Source organism: Pimephales promelas, chromosome 1 (assembly GCF_988280905.1).
Source record: "Pimephales promelas chromosome 1, fPimPro1.hap1.1, whole genome shotgun sequence".
NCBI classification, from domain to species: domain Eukaryota; kingdom Metazoa; phylum Chordata; class Actinopteri; order Cypriniformes; family Leuciscidae; genus Pimephales; species Pimephales promelas.
This window is the reverse complement of record NC_142769.1, coordinates 31,069,430-31,091,069: the sequence shown is the minus strand read 5'-3', so window position 1 is coordinate 31,091,069 and position 21,640 is coordinate 31,069,430. Positions and strand designations below refer to the sequence as shown.

General features: G+C 38.6%; 1 protein-coding gene across 6 annotated transcripts in view; it reads right to left on the bottom strand.

Moving 5' to 3' along the window:
* nkd1 (NKD inhibitor of WNT signaling pathway 1) overlaps window positions 1–21,640 on the bottom strand; it is an 84,019-nt gene that overhangs the window by 15,853 nt on the left and 46,526 nt on the right. For 5 of the 6 annotated variants that reach the window (XR_005620277.2, XM_039657277.2, XM_039657297.2 and 2 more), the window contains 5 exons: window positions 19,345–19,451; window positions 17,517–17,603; window positions 11,068–11,454; window positions 10,920–10,952; window positions 10,586–10,725 (listed from right to left, as the gene is read on the bottom strand). Coding sequence is in view for 5 of the 6 variants with exons in the window: in XM_039657277.2 (XP_039513211.1) it covers window positions 10,586–10,725; window positions 10,920–10,952; window positions 11,068–11,092 (198 nt within the window). In the remaining variant the exon portion in view is untranslated. Of the gene's footprint in view, window positions 1–10,585; window positions 10,726–10,919; window positions 10,953–11,067; window positions 11,455–12,886; window positions 15,832–17,516; window positions 17,604–19,344; window positions 19,452–21,640 lie in introns of those variants that run through there. The other variant, XM_089129485.1, reaches the window with a different exon arrangement.

Sequence of the window (21,640 nt, the reverse complement as noted above, 5' to 3'; positions counted from 1 at the left end):
AACTATTGACTGGAGTTAAAGGGACAGGTCACCCTAAACAAAATATATTCATTTACTCATGTAATTCCAAACCTGTATGAATTTCTTTGTTCTGCCTTTTTGCGAGAACACTGCTCAAAACATTTACTTTCATTGCATGTTCCAAAAAAAAAAAAAAAAAAATGGAACATGCAATGAAAGTAAATGTTTTGAACCCCATTCACTTTCATTGTATGCACAAAAACATCCATTCCTTCAAAATATATTTTTTTGTTCCACAGAAGAAAGAAAATCATGAGTGCGAGTAAATGATGACAGACGTTTCATTTTTGGGTGATGTCCCATACTGTCCAATAAATAAGGTGATGTCTTGCTGCTGTGTCACACGATTAATTCTGAAAAAGACTCCCACTGACACTCCTCTCGGATACAGTGTCATGCATTGCAATGCCCCTTTTTGGCAGCTAATCATTGTGAAGAAAGAAGTGCCGTGCAAATGGAGACAATTGTATCAGGATTCAAATCATGGAGTGAATTCACCCTGTGAAATGTGTGTGATATGAAGCTTATTTGTCCCTTCGGGGCTTGCCGTAGTAAGTATGTGTTCATGTGCGCCGGGAGCACTTGTCAGCTTCAGAGAAAAAAAGATTTACATTCTATAAACAGATTGTAGACACAATTTTTCTTATTTAACTCTTCATTCAAGTTTAAGCGAATTCTGGGAAAGCGCTCAGTTACACAGCGTTTATGACAGACTTGTGTTTGTTACATTGCAAAAAATATAGCACATCAGTTCTTCGGTGTGATCTGGAGGAGAGAAAGAGCATTGATCACTGCCAATGATATTCCACCACACCCATAAGAAAGTCAATAGGGCCATTAACTCAGTAGGGATGCAGGTAGGGATATTTGAAAAAAAAATATTATTTATTATTATTTTATTTATTATTTTTCAATTATGATGAATGCTATGGCAAAAAAAGGGGGAGGGGAGTCTGCTTTTATTTCCACACCAATATCAAAATCAAACCGAAACCCTTTGATTTGGACTAAACACCACAACTTATCTGGTGTAGAAAACATTCTGCACACAGTATAGCATACAGTCTGTGTGTAAAATAGCAGTTGATTAAATGTTTCAAGCATTTTATAGTTAAAAGTCCTGTTATTATACAGTATATAACTGCCCTGGCACAAAATGGCCATTCCACGCATCCAGAATCCAAACACATCCTGCTAATTTACTGAATCAAAGGTTTCTAAATCAAGACAAGCTGTGCACCAGAAATGTAGTGGATGATTGTGTTTGCAAATCCATGCGTCTGTTCAGTTACCTCCAACACAGGACGGTAAACATAACTTTGTCTCAATACACACCTCTCATCAAACAGCCATAGGGACAGATTAGAGAATACTCATTCAGCAAAGAGGAAGAAATAGAGAATGACCTGAGAATGTCAGTGACTACTTCAACCAAAACAGTGGTGAAGAAAAATTAGAGTCGGAAACATTACTACTCATAATCCCAAAAATAAACTTGAATGAACTAGAATGAACCGGCCGACGCAGAACCCAGCAAACAGTATGCTTTCTCCTGTCGATCAGTAATTGGATGATCTTAAACATTGGTGGCTGAAGACTATTTCTGATAAGAAGGGCAAGCTTCCTTTCCCTCCTCAGGGAGAGAGGACCTTAAGGGAATGTGCTCTGGTCACGAATTAGAGGAGGTTATTCTTACCTGATAGCCTCCTTAATCACTCATTGTGGGTCTCGATGTTCCCCCTCTTATAGCTGAACACGAGAGACTGGTTCACCGCCTGTTCTGTGATATGGTGGACTGTTTGTCCCGGAAGGGGTCGCAGGGTTCTACCATGTCTTCACCACCTGGCATGCTCCCCGTGATCCCGGAGGGTCGCATTCTTGCCATCGCAATGCTTGGGGACCAGGCCCGTTCCACCACGTCTCCCGAGACGCCTACCATTCCTATCAGTCTCCGTGGTAAACGGGGTAGACGTTTATAGTGGGGAGTCGGCTTCGGAGTCCTCTTCAACTGAATCTACCCTACCTGAGATTGTCTTCCCGAGCTCCCCCAACCAGTCACAAGTCTGACTTTGGCCTCTGCCCCGCAGCCAAAGAAAAAGAGGAGGAAGAAGGGAGTTCTCTGTCCTCCGTCTTCTCCTGAGTCCATGATGGCTTCTCAACCCGCCGCTGCAACTGGGGACTGTTCCTGAACCTGCTGCCGAAAGTGCAATTCCCGAGTCTGTGGCTGAGAGGGCTGAACCTGTTACAGTGAGAGCTGCCGTCCTGCTCAAGCTGCAGTCCTGCAGTCCGTTTCAGCTCAAAGGATGCCTGTTGTCTTGCCGCCAAGACATTGTCCAATTACCACAAAAGTCTAGTCAAGATCCTAGAGGTCCCTTTCAAACCTGTCGTGTACCCAAGTCCTGTCCCTCCAGCAGAAGGGAATGCTATTCCAAAGTCAGCTGCAGTGAGCGCTGTTCCCAGCTCAGAATATTGTTCAGCTGAGAGTATTGATCCCGAGTCAGCTGTAAAGACTATGGTTCCTGAGTCAGTTGCACGGATTGCTGTCGGTTGCAGAAGATGCTATTCCCGAATCAGATATGAGAAGTAATACTTCAGAGCCTGATGGGAGAAGCGCTGGTTCTGGTTCTACTGTGGAGTTCTATGAACACATTCCAGCTCCACGGCCACCTACTACACCCCTTGTCATGTATCCTGTTCTGTTACCTGCTGTTCCCCCGGTCATCCCCACCACTTTTCAGTCCCGGACTGTTTACCCCAAGGCTTTTCGTCACGTGTCCCCGTCCAAGTCTGCACGGATTCCTCATCCTCAGCCCTCCTCCCGAAAACCCAAGACCCCCAGTCCACCTATCCACCCTGGACTATCCCCCATGAACTCTTGTTCCTCCGCTAGTTTTTGTCAAGTGTAGTCTAGTTAGTCTTCCCTCGCTCGTCTTGCCTTTTGTTTTGCCCCCTCGTGGGTTTTGTTTTCCCGTTTTCTGTTATCAAGAAACGTTGTGTGATTGCAAACCGTCTGCGCTTGGGTTCATCTGCTATCCTCATGACACAAATAGTACACTCTGGACAATGATGAAACTTTCTAGTATGCATGCACAGAATCCCTGTGTTTGTGAATGCTGTTAAATGGAGTATGCATTGAAAGACTATGCATCAGAACACATAATATTCATATAGTCAAATAAAGTTCATATGTTTAAGCACATCCATGTGTTAATTGAGTGAAGTATGTGTGCATGTATTACAGTGTATGATAAGGCCATGCAAACAGGTCAGTTGTGTGGGGTTTAAAGATGTTGATTCTGGCTAAGAAAGTGATTAGCAAAACACTATTAAATACCAGCTACATTTGGCAGTCGCTGTGTTTGGAGTAAACGCACTTACACAGTCTGAAATTCAAATCCTAAATTTTCGAAAGTTAAAAAATAAATACAACCTCACGTTATGTCAATCACACTTGCACACTGCCTCTGAAACTTTCGCCCGTCATAAAAAAAAAATCGAAAAAAAAAAACACTCGCTCACTCATTTTGGCGCTCCTATTGAGTGGTGGTGCACCTAGTGTTTCCCATTGCCACCTATGCCACGGGCCGACCCTGGGGTTCAACTTTCTGTGTTTTTCGCATCCGTAAAAAATTTCGGACTCAGTGTGCAAGGGCCCAAATTGTTGTGTCTTGTATCCTCGAAACTGGACTGTAACCTATGCATCTACACAGTTCATGCTCTATTTTTATAGGCCTATTGTCTTTGCAAGATGGGCACAAATATATCATTATGGTGTGTGTGTGTGTGGGCAGCTGCTTGTGTCCGTGTCTGTAGAGGCTTCTAAGTAATTTCACAGAAAAGATTAACATTGCAAACATTTCCTCACACATTACCTCATCCACATCAAAGTGCTCTAAGCCACCACACACTTACTGTCCAGAGAAACACACACACACACACACGCACACACACACACACACACACACACACACATATGGATATCATATCTACTACTTACAGAGAGCTTAACAAATGCAGATTTATTAAACTGGATGCAAGCATGATTGTGTAAGCAAGAAAGTTTGATTGTGTATTTTGAGCATTTAAAGACCATGAAATGACAGTAGAACAAATGCAGTAGTTCATATTAACACTAAAAAGTTGGGACAGGATGTGGACAGTTCCTCTTTCTTAACGAAGAATACAGACAGACATTACAAATACAGGAGCTAGAAAGACAATTTTGCATCACAACACAGACTATATGACTAAAACAACAGTCGTATCACTGACTCTTGTTGGCAGAATAGTTAGTGAGAGATAAAAGCATCAATCTTATTACTTTACAGGCAACAACAGGACACTTATTGAGCTAAAATGATGCAAACATAGAACTGGTGAGGCTATGCTCTCATTTACAAGAGACACCTTAAAAGCATGAAAGCTGCAGAGAGAGAGAGCGCTTTGAAGCACTGAAAATGAAGCAGCGCTCCCCGTTTGTTCTACTCTCTCTTCCCCTTAGGTGATCCCTCCTTTACCCTCTCCCCATTTCCCCTCTTCCTTTTCTTTTTAAAGGAAGAGAAAAGAAATAACTAAGCTGCCCCAAAAATACAGAGAAAGACTTTTCAAACATTGCGTTTGAAACTCCAGCCTGTTCCTCTCTGAAGGACTTAAAACACCAGAGTAACAGAAAGCTGGAGATTTGTGGAAACAGCAAGTCAGAGATTTGTCAAATCCTTCAATATGACTATTTCATTCTCTAAACACAGATAGATAGCAATAAAATTATGAATTAAACATGGTAAAAAAAATAGGATCAACATGATCTTATGAGCACCAAGACTGCATGAATTTGATAAAAAAAAATATATATATAGTAATGTTTTATTGTAAAATATTATTACAATTATTACAATAATGGTTTCCTATTTTAATATATTTAAAAATATAATTTATTACTGTGTTGGGAAAGCTGAATTTTCAGCATCATTACTTTAGAGTCACATGATCCTTCAGAAATATGCTGATTTGGGGCTCAAGAAACAATGCTAATTATAATCAATGTTGAAAACAGTTGTTATTTTAAAACCGATACAATTTGATGATTTTAAATATGTTCGTAAGCATATACACACTAGTAAATGTTTATTTAGATAGCAAATCAAGCATCTCCTTCTTCTCCTTTGAAGTATGCAAGAAACATAAATGTGTCAGGGCAGCTGAATAAATAGGGGTGTTGAAGAGGTTGGAATAACACTATCCTGAGCTCTGCTGCTTGTGCCTGTGGTTGAGTGTGTGTGTGTGTGTGTGTGTGTGTGTGTGTGTGTGTGTGTGTGGAGGAAATTTGGAAAACACAGCCCAATTCTCAGCTGTTAATCCTGTGGCAACTCAGTCCACACATTCCCACCATGCACTTTGATCTCTAGAGCACATCCGGACAGACGTGCTTTAATGCACAACACAACACACACACACACACACACTTTCTCTCTCTCTCTGATGCACCTAGCCAGGCGCCATCCTAGCCTCCAGCCCACCTCCATGACACACATACCTGAACACTATTTTTACACACATACTTACATACATGCATTACTCATAGTTAAATGGAAAAACACATACAAAACATATAGGGCAACCAAGAGTAACTTAAGAGGAAAGTCTAGTCACCTCAAAACTGCCTTTCAAGTTCCACATCTCTTTACAGGTTATCCCAACATGCTGTGCACAAGCTGATATTCCTGATACAGACTCATTCATGAACCTCAATGAATGAATCAATGACTTTCAGTATAATAAACGCTAATCTGTCTTTTTAAAATGTAATGACAGCACTTAAGCTCAACTAAAATAGTGCCAATACGTTTCTTATTAAGTTTCTTCCTAACAGACCTAGATGATGTGACTGTATTTCTGCTTCACCCAGCATTTGTACATTTTAATGAGACTACAGTTGGCATTGACGTTGTTAATTGTACTCTTACTATAATAGTTTTATTTAAAAATTGGTAAACCTACAGACCACAGAAAACTTTCTGCATTTTAACATTTTCAAATAAAAAAATGTTTTCCCGATGGACTGAAAAAAGGACATTTGGTCCTCAAACCGTAGTGTTTAGCAGGTACACAAACACAAAGTATGGAAAGGAAATGTGCTAAATGATTTATTTCCTCAGTTCTGAACAGACAGATATGTTTCGGGAAAAATGGAGTGAGTTCAGTCTGTATCAGTAATGTTAACATTAAACAACGTCAAATACTTGATAGAGCAGATGACAGAGCAGCCACCAGTATTCTGGTCCTGGAAGAACTCTGTTCCCCTCTTCCCTTCTTGTCTCTTATCCTATTTGCCTTTCTCATAGGAGCCCCTCAACAGCCCTACACTGGAGCCAGGTGCTGTCTCACTCCCCGGAGGCACCCTTTTCCTTTTTCTTTCTCTTTTAGACAGGAAAAAAACATGGCTTTTCTCTTCCGCCCCCACCCTCTGTCTTTCAATCTGTTTCTGTCATCCTTTCTTAACCAGCCCTGGAGAAACATGGTAAAGCTGACGTCTCGAACAGAAAGTAAAAAGAAAAAAAAGTATAATGGTAAGTGTGTGACAACCACACTTGAAGCTCAAAGTGAATGAAATACTTTGGATATTGTGAAGGGAATAAAAGAGACAAAGGAATATAGTGCATACACTGTCAGTCTTTGTGCTACAATAAAGAAAATTCTGAAGTAAAGGCCAGAAAAAGAAAAGTGTGCATGTTGTCTGGAAGGGTTTAAATATACATTTTCCCCAAAAGTTCTGAAATTTCTGAAGAAATTATTTTAAGAATTACAGTTCTCTGTTTGATCTGGGCTTCAAAGTGTTTGGTCCCTGAGCGATACTACACAGAGTGATACAGGATGCTTTCAAAGTCATGATCAAGCCCGGTTTATAGTTGACCTATTGGTCGCTTTTGACTGTGGCAGAGATTATGTTTAAAGCTGTGATGTCTGGTTTGCCCTAGTTTAGAACTGCTGTGCCAACTGGTTTCAGAGTGGTTTTCAAAAGCCACATTTCAAAGCAGTAACATCGTCTGGTCTTGGCACTTTGATTCTGACTGATTTTAGAGCTGTGGGGTTGAGTTTCTTCTTTGATAGTGTAATTCGGACCAGTTTTAGCGCTGTGGTGCTATTTTTTTTTTTTTAAGAAGGTCTGGTCTCTGTTTAAATGATGACTATAATATAGCTGAGGTTTACTACAGCTTGGTAATGGCAAACACAACAATGATAAAAGCTGCACCACATGACAGAACACCAATCAATCGGTTTTAAAGGAACAAGAGCATAGCTGCAATAACTTTAGACCAGAACACAGAAAGTAAAACAGTAGGTCTGAAAAGCTGCATAGAGGACAGCAAATGATGGAGCTAGACTTAATTTACATTCCCACATGAGAACCTGAGCTCAACCTGCTACAGTATATAGGCCACACATCTGACCCTTGCCTCTTTTTGAATAAAACCATATAGTTTGATTTACAAAAAGGCACAGGACCAATGCAAAGTAGACTGGAAAATGGGCAGTTCTAGTTAACACAGCACAACACAAACACACTCAAACAGATTCCTGACCCTGACTCCCCACCATCCATACCATCTGAACCCCATTAACAACACAGACACACACACACACACACAGCTGCTATAAATAACTAACTCTCCAGGTAGCCTCTATTAGTCCCGGTATCATCTTGCTTTTATGAGTGAGGTTTATGCTTTCTTCATGCTCAGGGAGTGAGGTTTTTCTTCTTCAACCAATCCGTGACTTTTCTCAGTAAGAAAGAGAAATCTTATATAAGTTGATTGTTTAACTTAAGTAATTACTTTTGACAAACTCATTTTATAAGTATTATAGTATCAACATCATGCTGAAATATCTCAGATTCAAAAGATCAGGAAATAAGTGGTGGCTACATTAAAGCTCAAGAAACATTAAGAAAACAAACGAATAAATAAAATCGGAAAAATTGCTTTCAGTATAAACTCCACACACTGATCCAATCAACATTTCACACTAGAATAATAACAATAATGGTCGAACCATTCACAAATAGTTCACTTGCGATCTAAAAAGAGGGAACCAACAAAGGGATGCAAATCCTCCTTCCAGCTAAACCAGCCTCAATTTTCATCACTCAGTAAAATATTAAACTTTTCTGGAGATTCTTTGTAATGTCAAAACAAAATAAGTATTTCAAAATGAATATTTATGATTTGAAACACATTCTCACCTTCTCTCGTTTTTTTAATTCCAACACTCCATTGATTAGAAATGTGATGTGATTAAAAAAGATTGTTCAAATGTTTGAATTCCTTCAGTAGGGATCATTTCCCAGCATGGACAAATCACTTCACACCAACTAAACACACACTCCTCGGTACTGCTATTGTTTCTTAAACTCCTTATTAAACATCACATCAGAAGAAAAACAATCCCTTTTTGTTCCCAAACGAATTGTTCATTTGGAATTGTTGGACAATCCCTGGTTCATTTGCAGACTATCAAATTGATGCAATAAAAAGGCAAATGTTGAAATAGAAAACTGAACGACTGTTTGGCTTTAAAGTTAAGTGTGGTGAAGTCTGAATACCTAAATAAACAACAGGTAAACCAATGAAGTCATTTCAGACTTTGTAACTCAGTCCATTATGATCTCTCTAGCTACAATAAAACCTCATTCTCACAGTAATAAACATCCAACTGTGTGAACTTTGTGCGTTCCGTGCACCTTAAACTTGTTTTCTCCCCTTTAAACCACAAGATCTAAAATCCACACTTCACAATTTTGTTGCAAAGTCTTTGTTTGCAGTGTAGTATTATGCATCTTACATGCCAAATCACTGTTTATTGCCATTACTTTCTTAGTGATTTAGAAAAGAAATCGAATGCAGCATTTCTCCAGCAACATTCCTGATTCTGAAAGTTTGTGTTGTGTTTGGAAGTCCTCATATGAGGATTGGGTTTTAAGAAGCTGTGGCTGTACTCTCCTGCTGTTTAATGTTTCCTCTCTCTCTTTCGGTCACTCTCAGCATTTCTCGCTATCTCTCCAACCCTTAAAAAATGTCTTTCGAGACTCCACAATAGCCCTTGACCAAAAGAGGCTTACTCTGAGGTATTTCCAGAGGATTTCTCCTCTCCTAAACGACAGTGCTCTTATGTGTTTACTAGGATGCCAAATCTGAGACAGACTGGCCCTCCCTCCACCCCTCTCTCTACTTCACAATACAGCGCTGTCACCACACTGTCAGCCTGCAATGCTTTCAACCCGCCGTGATCTATTACCTACAGAGAGAACTTGCATCTGTTCCTAGCCCTCACACAGTTCTTCCCCTCACACAGTTCTTCCCACTACGTTCAAATAAACCATTTACTCATGTGAGCCGCCAGTGAAAAGTTGACGCGCCTTTTGTCTAAACACGACTGCTACATTTTCCTTGTTGGGCAAAATTCAAGATTCAAGAACTTTTTTTGCTTGCAATAAAAAGACATTCATATTCAAATACTTTCAAATAGCCTACATCTTCCACATTTAAGATACCCAACGTGTTATTTGTTTACCCATTGATATTTCCCCTCAAAATGACAGCCTGAACCTGTCTGGACTTTTCCTCTTCCTATCATTCAAAGGAACACAAAATCTCCTCCTCTGGCTTCAAAGGCAGCAGCTGAAACAGTGGAGAGCGTTTTAACAGACATCATTAAAGGAAAACGTGTATTCAGAGAGGGTTTCTCCTTTAATCACGGCTGGTAATAACGCCGCTGGCTTTCATAGTTGGGCTCAAACTACAGAGCGTTTCCAGAGAGTAAACTATTGTTCTTGGTGACGTCACAAAACAATGGCAAGATCGTTTTCAAAGCGCGTGAATTGGGTGGTCTAGTAGGCTAGCGCGTGGCCTCGAAACAGCGACCACACTGCAATTAGAATATCACCTACAACCGAATTCGGGTAGCTGTCAAGTAATATTTTCATTAACTTTTAACTTCCATTCAACATCGACATTTAAAATGTAGTCTACTCGCACAAAGAAAAATTGACTAAAATCATTTTAAGTGGTCTTGTGATATAGTAGGATAGCCTACATTTTAAAATGACAAATATTCAAATTTAGTTTCTCAATTAATTTGAGGTCATAAAATTGCATGTGTGGCCCATTAGGACACAGAATTGGAATTCCTTCATCATTTTAGATCAAACAAAAGTCACATCTCAGGACACCGCTAAAACTGATCGACATGTCAACGTACCGTACGTTACCCATAAGCAATTAATAGATCAACATAAAGAAAAAGAGTTGTACAGCAGCGATAGTTGTAAACGATGATGTCGTTATATCACAACCAAAGCTTTTGATCAGAACTTTCAACTGCAAGAGTTCCGTTCCGTGCTTCAAAGTGCGCAACATTTCTCCATAAAACGTAATACCCAAACAGTCGATTCTCGTGTCTTTAAATGCAATGAAGGGCGAAGGCGAAGCGCAAAGATAACTTAGTCCAACTTGATGAAACTCCCAAATCTGCACACATGTGATAAAGAAGTTATTAACGCCGTACGTACCCGTGCAGACAGTCCGCAGGTATTTTTCTGCTGGCAGTCCTGCTGTTGTACACGAGAGCTGGAGCAGTAATACTTCTGCTTAACCATCCAGTCATCCAGTCCTTTCCTCGCCAAACATGCGTTAACTACAAAACTATCGCCTAAACAGAAAGAAAACACAATTTAACCTATAGGCTTCATATGTTTACAACTAGTCTATGTACGAGTTTTCAAATATAGTTTTAACGCTCTTTTTTGTTTGTTTTCGCCAAATGTTTAGCGGTGCTTTTGTTTTATCAATAAAACCAATACAATAAAAATAGTTATTGTTTATATAATGAATAAGCGTACTCACCTTCGGGACTCTCCCTCGCTTTACAAATAGCAGCTTTGAGAATAAAAAAAGATGTCGTATAAATGTAAGCTATTATTCGAAAGAACTATATCACAAGTGCTTTAAAATCAAAGACTTGCTCTACAACACCAAATAGATGCCGTCTTACCATGTTTGGAATGAAGTTTACCCATTTCTCTGCATCGGAGAGCAATTGAGAAACATCAGAAACGAAAAACAATCCAGAAGGAATGTGATATTTGTGAGCGTCCGTAAAGAAAAGCGCGCGGGCTCCGTACACATCCAACAGCGGCGGAGGACCGAGTGATCTCCAGAGCGGACGAGACGAGAGGCGCTCCAGCCACTCAGCGAGCGTGATTGACGCCTCGCGCAGGCCGCCTCTCCTTACGTCTGATTGGACCGAGGCGGCACATGAAAGGGAAGCGGGATTCTTTTGGAGTCTCCAAATATAAAAAGAGCAGCGCAAAGCCCCCCGTGGGCGCCATGGGCAGGAAAGACGTCCGCTAAACACGTCCAGCCGAGCGGACAGCAATCGCTGGTTTGGACAAGAGCAGAATAACATTAAAAGTGAAAAAACGATTGACTGGATGAACTGTAAATTGGACTGTGCACAATTAGCATGAAACTTTACAATGTAATGTCAATCTATATTGACAGTATTACAATTATAATATTGCCGAAGCATATACGGCACTTATGCCTCTATTAGCACTAAGATGATCAACCCTATTTAAAAAATTCAAATAAAAACGTATGGAAATGTAGGCTAGGTGTAATATGACATTCAATGTCTATTTGGGAAAAAGTCACAGAAGTAGGGAACTCCTCCAATCCCTAATACTGTGACTTTCTCTCTCCACATCGCATTAAGAAGCCACGGCTTGACACCGGAACATGCAGGTTACACTGACACACAGAGAGGGAAGAAAGGAACAGAAGTCATCTCTCATTCAAATCAGCAGCATAAGATGAATCTTTCTCTGTGCACAATGTTCTACCGATGACAAACGCACAGTATGTGTTAGTGGTGAAGCTCATTTTGGGATACCCATTTATTTGATGTCTACTGCAATGGCATCATTTCATTGTTTAAAATGGATGCAGTCTTGGAAAAACAACCTACAATCTCTATAAAGAACTTCACTTCACATACAGTCAATACGCAAACAACTCAGCATAAGCAAGCAAATTGTGAGATAAATAAAGTACTAATATTAAGTGCCAGGCACAAACAGACATGCCAACTGAACAAAACGTTCCAATGAAGTCTGAATTAGGTTTGCGAGGGTCAGAAGAAAGACATTCCAGTGGATCACTCTCTACTGTACAAGGAGTGCCTTTTCCAGGACAAGTCGTGCATGTCCGTGGTCTTGGAAAAACTCATCCTGATACAAACATGTGCATATGCCAGAGTGGGGCATGACACCACAGCAGATTTTACATCCTGTCTCTAACAGGATTCTGGTTGGCTTTGAACCAACACACGTATATACAGGCACAGAGACGAGCATGTTATTACACCCTGCATACACATATTTTTTCTCTCTCTCTTGCTCAAACACTATCACACACGCATGGGCTGGGAACCAGCCGGCTAGTCGCTTTGACACACTTCCTGTGCTTTGAAGCGGCCAGCGGAGAGATGGCTTTTCCCATCATCGCCTTTGAAGCCTGTGTGAGGAGGAGGTTGTGTGTGAACATGATATGGGGGACGGGATACTGACATTAATTAATTGGAATGGCTCATCAGTTGTTTTGTTTTTTTGCTAAGAAACGATTAAAGCATTGTTTAGCAGTTTTCTTCAGAAAGTTCTTGTCATTTTCAATTTTTGGTTTATAAATGATACAATCTCATAACCCTTCCTGTGGCTCTTCTCATGATGGTCCTGCAGTAATTCTGCAGTTACATTCCAAAACGGTCTTGGAAACATAATAAACATAATTCATATTCCATCGCTTTAAATTACCTGTAAATATTTCAGCAGAAAGACAGCATGAGGAGGACAAGGCCAGCAGCTGTGGAGTGTTCAGTGGACACGTGACTGTTGCTTTTTTCTTGTGGGACAAAAGAGTGCTGGGTGTGTGAGAGGGCAGAGGGCAACAGTCCTGCAGTACAGTGCAGAGTCCTGGGACGGCTGCAGAATGGGGCTTTGTAAAGACCCAGCATGCTGTGTGTCAGAAGAAGGGGGCCTGAGACAGTTGTGTGTGTTGGGGGAGGGTGGTGAGAGACAGCAGGCTGGCATGTGTGTAGTGTGTATGCCCACTAGATTAGCACCATGACCCTGTTGTGCACTGAGTGCAGATACAGTCAGAAGATGGGCTTCTCACATGATGAGTAACACAAATCACCATGTCTACAGCACCATATTATTTACTGCATAATTCCTAAATCTTAAAGGGATAGTTGAAAATAATCAAATTTGGTAATAATTTACTTACCTTCATGTCAGTGTTGTAGTCGAGACCACCTCACTCGAGTCCGAGTCGACACCGAGGCCAGAGAGAGTCGAGTCCGAGTCAAGACCGAGTCCATAGAGAGTCGAGTCCGAGACCAGAGACGGTCGAGTCCGAGTCCGAGGCGAGACCGAGACCAGTGAGGGTTGATTACCTAATTTTCTTTTATTTACTTTTTTTTTTTTTACTGAATTTACTTAGAGTTTAAAATATATGATCAGTTTAGGGTAAAAAGGCCACATAGTAGGTGGTGTTCAAATTAATTTTATTACAATTTGTCATGTGCAGTTGCGCACTAGAAAATCACCAATCACTGGGCTTGTCAATCAATTTAAGGAAATATTTTATTAACATACATTAATAATCATGAAAAATATTTTTAATTGAACTCGAGTGGTCTCGGGAATAATTCCGAGTCCTAAAAAAAAAAAATGTTCGAGTACGAGTCAATTCCGAGTCCAAATGGACACGAGTCCATGGCAAGACCAAGACCATTAAAATATGGTCTCGAGACCGAGTCCGAGACGAGTCCGAGTCTCGAGTACTACAACACTGCTTCATGTCATTCCAAACCAGTACGACTTTCTTTTGTTCAAGATATTTTGAAGAATGTTTTTGTCCGTATAAATGAAAGTCTGTGGGATCCACTAACTTTCCACAACACTGGACCCCAATAACAAAAAAAAAAAACATTTTTCAAAATATATCTTATTTTGTCTTCTGCAGAAATAGTCATGCCAGTTTGGGACGTCATGAGGTGAGTAATTTATGACAGAATGTTTATTTTGCGGTGACTTACATCTTTAAGAAAGTCTGAAAATAATCTAATTTAAATATCAAATTTGCCTAAAATCGCTTAAAGGACAAATCATTAAAGACTCATTGAAGCCCAATATAATCTATGCTGTGCTCTAGGAGTAAAGCATCTTACTGGATAAGCATTTTTTTTTTTTAAGGTTCGTCTTGTAATTGAAAGGATGCTGATGTGGTGTTTTATCTTGTGGGCTCCTGCTGTAAAAAGGGGAAACTGTGGTGCCCCACTTAAGAATGCCGTTTTATCTAATGAGGCACACACAAGCATCCAGACACATCCACAAACTCAAACACATGTAGGGCTCCTCATAATCAGGCATCACAACCAAGAGTGAATAACAGCAGACGTTAACTCTGGGTAATGCAAAAGCATTACATGCACTTTAAAAGTAAAATTTCGGGTGAACTAAAGCAAAAAAAAAAAAAAAAAAAAATACTTTAGTCTGACTGAAATCATACCAGTCGACTTACAGATAATGTGGCTTCATTGTGAATTTGGCTTCACTCATCATGTATAAAATCGGACAACAAGTGGCATTTGAGAATGGTCAATGTGTCCTTCATGGTTATTGACACACTTTTTGTTCATAGGTCGCAGAGACAGATTAGCTTCATTAGCTTTAATCAACACTTTTTTTCTGATCTTTGTGAGCACAACGTAAATATAACTATCTCTTACTGATCCAAGACCAATTTTTCAGCCTAAACTACGAAGCATTTCTAGGAAAATCACAAAACCGATCACACGTAAAAGTAAAACTTCTCCCAAAGCCGTTATCTGAGTGTGTGTCCCCTCTCTGAGCTATCTGTGCCCTGCACTGGCTGGTTTTGAAGCAGTTGGGGGTTTTTGCCCCATCCAAAATGAGGACACAATTAGAGCGCTGAGCGGAGAACAGTGGGGATCCCTCTTTGAAGTGCGGATCAAATAGAAGAGCCGCATGGTTTTGTTCAGAATGACAGAGCTGGCAAACTCACCACAGCACGGCTAATAGAGAGAGCGCTTTATGATGCTCGTTAATTATCCTTTCTGTCACAGGCCATTGAGAGGAGGAGAGAAAGGAGAAAGGAAGGAAGGAAGAGAAGGACAGAGTATGAAAGAAAGCTACTGTAATGGCATTGTGGGTGGATGTAGGTGAGTGGTGGACTGCATGCGGGGAACACTGAGACGGCTGGAGGGAAACTGCATGTGGTGAGCAGGAGAAAGACAGACATGATGAGGAAATAAATGTTTCTTAGTAAGAGTTAATCAGAGTTTGTTGATTATTTTGAATCAAGCAGATGGTCAGAGAGGTGGACAAAGATGGTAAACCAGAAATAATGTCAACAGGAAGACCTAAACAGGAAGCAAAGGTGGAGGGAAGAAACAAAGCAAAGAGAAATAGAGCTGGTGATAAACAGTTTCCTGAGATAAGAGGAGCCACCAAGACAAATCCATGCTTGAAAGTGAGATGCTCCCCGGGGGCCGCAGTACGGTAAACCTTCAACCACAGCTTCAGAGAATAAAAAATCCTGATCCAAACACTGACCATCCAAAAACATCCTATCCTCTCTCGCTTATTGCTCTCTGAAGAGACATATCCTTCAACGTAGCAATTTAAATGACTTAATTTTCATTTTTGGGTGAACTAACCCTTGTTGAAGTTTTCAACAAGGGTTAGTTCACCCAAAAATTAAAATTAAGTCATTAATTACTCACGCCCATGCTGTATCAACCCCGTAAGACCTTCCTTCATCTTCAGAACACAAATGAAGATATTTTTGATTAAATTTGAGAGGTGGATCACTGCTACATAGGCTGCCTTAGGGATCGAAACTTGACGGCTCAGAAAGTCAACACTCTCAGAAAAAAGGTACCATGGCTTTTCACTGGGGCTGTACCCTTGGCATAGGGTACATATTTGTTATTTCCATTATTTCAAGGTTATTTCAAGGCTACTCAAATATAGAGATAAGTTAAAATCTACCTTAAACAATTAAGGTATCATTAAAACCTTTAAACAACAACTTTTAAAAATGGCTTAGCAGAGTCTGTCTCTTGATATTGGACACAGAAAAAACTCGTGTTAAATATGGCTCCAAATTCAAACTCAATGGTCAAATATGAGTGTTAAATTAACATTCAAGGGTCTTAAAGTTAATGAGCTCATTAAGTGATTCATTGAGTGATTGACCATTATTGAAGACACCTGATGTTTACAAGCAGAATCACTGAAGGAGAAAATCTATTTTTTAAGACACCATTATGGTGATCAGTGTTTGATTTATAGTTGGACTGTTAAACTGTTAACAGATTGGATTTTGGGTACCAAATCTGTCCCCTTGAGGCCCCAGTGACAAGCCATTGTATCCCTAAAGGTACAATTATGTACTTTATTTTCTAAGAGTGAATGAAGAAAATGTTTAAATATTCCATGTGACTACAGTGGCTCAAGTATAAGTTTATCAAGCGACGAGAATACTTTTTGTGTGGAAATAAAACAAAAATAACGACTTTATTTGACTATTCCTTTTCTTCCTTCTGGGCCTGAGACGAGAGTTCAAGAGATTTCCACGATGCATGCGCGAGAATTGCACAAGAAGTAGTAGAATAACAACGCAATTCTCGCGCATGCGTCGTGGAAATCTCTTGCATTTAAACATTTAAAGCGTATTTAAACATTTTCTTCAATGACTTTCTGGGCCGTCAAGTTTCGATCCCTTAGGCAGCCTATGTAGCAGTGATCCACCTCTAAAATTTAATCAAAAATATCTTCATTTGTGTTCCGAAGATGAACGAAGGTCTTACAGGGTTGGTACAGCATGGGGGTGAGTAATTAATGACTTAATTTTCATTTTTGGGTGAACTAACCCTTTAACAAACTTTGGCTAATGAGTATATTTAGAAAAATCCACAGCACAGTTGCTGAAATAAATTGCAAAACGTTGCACAGAAATTGCTAAAACAAAGAAAATGTTCTGCTTATTAAACTGATCTGAAAACAGCAGAAATTAACCAGATTACTTTGATGTCTTCAGCTGCATTAATATTAATCTAAAAGTCCAAAGTAAAGTTGAAAGTATACTCCACTTATCTTTTTCATCATCAGCACAGTCCGCTGATGTCTGCGCCGTGTGAAGACGTGTTCGTGTGAGAGTGATTGGAGCGTTTGAAAAGAATGGTCCACAAAAGCATATACGATCTCACGGTCAAAAGAGTTTACTTTGAAAGGCTTAAGCACTCAACTGTGCGCGAGATGCAGCGGAATGCGGAAAATTAAGTATATACCTGGGCTTTAAGAGCAGTTAAAACGGCAGGATATATTTTTTTAAGTACAATATTTGACCTTTTACCTTTTACTACATTGATGGCCCAATGTTGGTGTGGAGGATGCTGTTTTTCTCAAAGGAGTCAAACGGAGGTCCAGATGGCAGTCAACCCTGGATATATGAAGAAAGAGAGGAAGGGTGAATATCTCCTTTTGAACACTGCATGGAAAACTCAGTCTGATGATTGTGTGTGTGGAATGTCCTCATAATGAATTCAGCTATAGCATGAAAGCGAAACAGATTTTAGGGAAATATTTTGATAAGCTCCCATGACACTATAACTTCACTGAACTAATAAATGTGATTTAAAAAAAAGAAAGGATGGAATAAATAGCTTAATTCTAAGTTAATGTCTTGAATTAAGTGTCCATGATCTTATAATCAATGCATGAATTAAACAATGTTTACAACTAAGCACAACTAAGCTATTTGCAATCTTGACATGGCAGCATTGTCGCTTTAAATGTTAGGCTATATATGAACCACAAAATAACTTAGGCCTACATGCAAGACCCTATTTCTTCAGGCGGAAGACTACTGCAAGCAACATTGTTAAACGTGCTTAGAAAAATGACATTAAATGTTTTATTTCTGCATGTGGATCTGTAGATTTGCAATGGAAAAACATTCGTAAAGCAAGCAACAACTTTCGTTTCTGCTCTGAGTGCCGCAAGACCACGGCGAAAGTGGTGAGTGTGTATTAGAAATCAGGAACGGTGAGATAACATGTGCTTAGTATGTTTTTTTTTTGTTTTTTGTTTTTTGTCATCATGATCAAAATAAATTTAGTTGATCAGCTAATGTGCTTCCCATAATGTTTACGCTTTAGTTCAGCAGGCGGAGAATAGGCGGTCTTATGTTCTTGTTCAAACTCGCTTGACGACATGAACATTTAGCTACTATGAGTTAATGGGGTGTTTGATTGATTTCACTTTTCTTACTTCAGTTAGTGTGTAATGTTGCTGTTTGAGCATAAACAACATCTGCAAAGTTACAATGCTCAAAGTTAAAAGCAAATTGAGTTATTTTCTTTTAAAGAAAATGCTCTTTAAGGAAACAAAAAGCTGGCACATCAGGAACCCTGAAATTTATATAAACGTGGGCGGCCACGGGAACGCGATTTATAGATTATCATGACAGTAATCAATCAATGACTAGAATAGAACTATACATAAGCTACATAAATTCAGATATGTTGTCTACATTTTGTCACTTTTTCTTGAGTCTCTCCATCATTGTCTGACTCTGACTTTTTAAACCTAATGATTTTAAGTGACCGGTCTCGAGTACCACAACACTAATTCATGGCACACATTAATAGGCAATTAATGTGTATTTAGCCCCCCATAACATCCCACTTTCTCACTTTTTTAGGAAAGTATATTATTAGGTTAGACAAAAGAGATCATGGAGTGTCAGGAGAGACGTCAACTAGCACAGCTATGAAGGAAATTAGTTGCATGTGGAAACGGTCTGGGAAAAACTTGGGGAAACAAAACTTTTTGACCACAGAATGTTGAATGTTGTCTTCAGATATATATACATTTCTATTATATTCCCATATCAAATTGTCATCTCTTTCTAATTGTTCACCTTATGTCTATACTCTCTTCTCTCTATAGTCAGAACCAATTTGAAGGTTTAAGCTGAAGAGGACGAAGCAATCATGTATGCTTATAGTTTTGTGTGTGTGTTGATCTGGGACCTTGTCCTTTTGCAAGAGGAAGTTACAATTTCCTCTAGGATTTAATCAAAATGCCTGGCAGGATCTCTCACCTCTACCCAGAATCCCAGCTCCCCCTGACACATTCAGCAGATGTGTGTGTGTTCCTTTGCTTGCGTGTGGACTCACCTTCCTTTTTAATTGACCACTTGACTTTAGTGTTACTGTCTGTGAGCATGTACGTGCACATGCTCTACTGTCATGGCCTGCCATTGGCCTGTGAGTGTTCAGAGGACCTTGAGGAAGAAAAACATGCTGCTTTAGTGTCACGCACAGGCAGTCTGGGTCTGCTCTACTGTACTGAATACATGGGCACATTCAGCTCTCCTACTTTAAATAGCATTACAATGCAAAGAATGGTTGTAGAAATATCATGTGTGCATGTTTCAAACTGCCTAACCTGTTCACCATACGTATCATTTTGCTCAAAGCTAATTATCCAAATCTTAACCCATAATACATTAAAACAGGAAACATTAAGTACTTTATTCATTATTTAAAGCTCTTTATCCATCAAAGATTTATCTCAAATGATTAAGAAAGAATTTCTCAAATTAAAATTACACTACAGTTCAAATGTTTAGGGTAGGTAAGATTAACATTTTTTTTGAAATGGTAAAGGGGACATACATTTAAAAAAAAAGAAAAAAATCACTTTTGTCACAAGTTAGTCAAAATTAAAGCAACCAGCTTAGTTTTACATGACTATCCACTTTTTCTCTCTCTCTCTCTGACCACAAAACTCTTACTACTACAAACTTAATGTGTAGTTGCAAGTGCAGATTCCTACCAAATCGCTTGTATAAGACCCATTTAAATGTTTCTATTCATATTATTAAAGCACAATTAGAAACAACCTTGTTCAGAGATTTTCAGAACATTTAGTTTTTCATGAATTCATTTAAAAAAAATAATTCTTCTATAAATCATTCACAAAAAGACAAAATGAACCCATTATTCTCAGTACATTAGCAATCATGCATCTATTCATGGCGTCAAATCATCACACTTGCCCCTGTTTATATTGTTGTAAAGGCTCACAGATAAAATAATTATTTGCCAGTTCCTTTAAACAATGTTTTGTTGTTACAAAAAAAATGTATGTATGTATGTATGTATGTATATATATATGAAGAGTTCAGATGCAAAAGCCTCTAAATGCCATTTGAAATTTTCTTTTTTAATGATGATTTTTATCAAACTTGTATATTTAGGTTCAGTAATTTCACTTAAATAACAATTAATAATTATCATTGCCATTTAAGTGAAATTACTGAACTTAAATATACAAGTTTGATAAAAATCATCATTAAAGAAGAAAATTTCTAATGGCATTTAGAGGCTTTTGCATCTGAACTCTTCATATATATATATATATATATATATATATATATATATTAGGGCTGTGCAAAAATTAATTGCGATAAATCGCATCCAAGATAAAAGTCTGTGTTTACATAATATATTTGTGTGTGCTGTATATAATTATTTTGCATATATAAATACACACACATGCATGTATATATTTAAGAAAATGTGTTATTCATATATAAAATATTTATATTTATATAATATAGATTATGTATTTATATATATACAGAATGCTAAATATAATTTTACAACATTCTCAAGCAGTGTCAGAGTAGTTCTGTTGTTTGAAAAAAAAATTTTAAAGCATTGTGTTCAAAATGACATGAATAGGTGTAATTTTTAGAGATTTGGACTGAAACTGCACACAGGATGGAGACCATTGCACAGAAGTTTGACTAATGATAAAACATTTTTTATACATTTTAGTCTATAATTATTTAATTAATGCATTCAGGCTTACAATTTAAACATAATTGTAAAATAATCATTAAAAATGTAAATAATTATTTATAATTCATTATATATTTTAGAAAACGACATTAATAAAGTTAGACTTATTATTGTAAATTGTGTCTTAACATTGATGACAATGGGAGAAGAGAAGAGGATTCAATTCAATTCAAATTTATTTGTATAGCGCTTTTCACAATACATATTGTTTCAAAGCAGCTTTACAGAAAGTGCATTTCAGAAATGTACATAGAAAAATACTAAATGTTTCTATGTACAGGAGAGCATATGTCTGAAACAGAACAGACAGCAATGAAAAGAGGGAATGGTGGGAACAACAGATGTATGAGCATAAGAGGAAGCAAAGGTCTAGTGAGCCAGCTGTTTCATGGCCTAAGAGAATCATTAATTCAGGACATGTTTTGTTCTTCAATGAACAGATAGGCCAACTTCATAATGAATAACCAATCAAACAATACCGAGTGTCTCATTGCATGCTTTAGAGTGTGATCTATCTATCTATCTATCTATCTATCTATCTATCTATCTATCTATCTATCTATCTATCTATCTATCTATCTATCTATCTATCTATCTATCTATC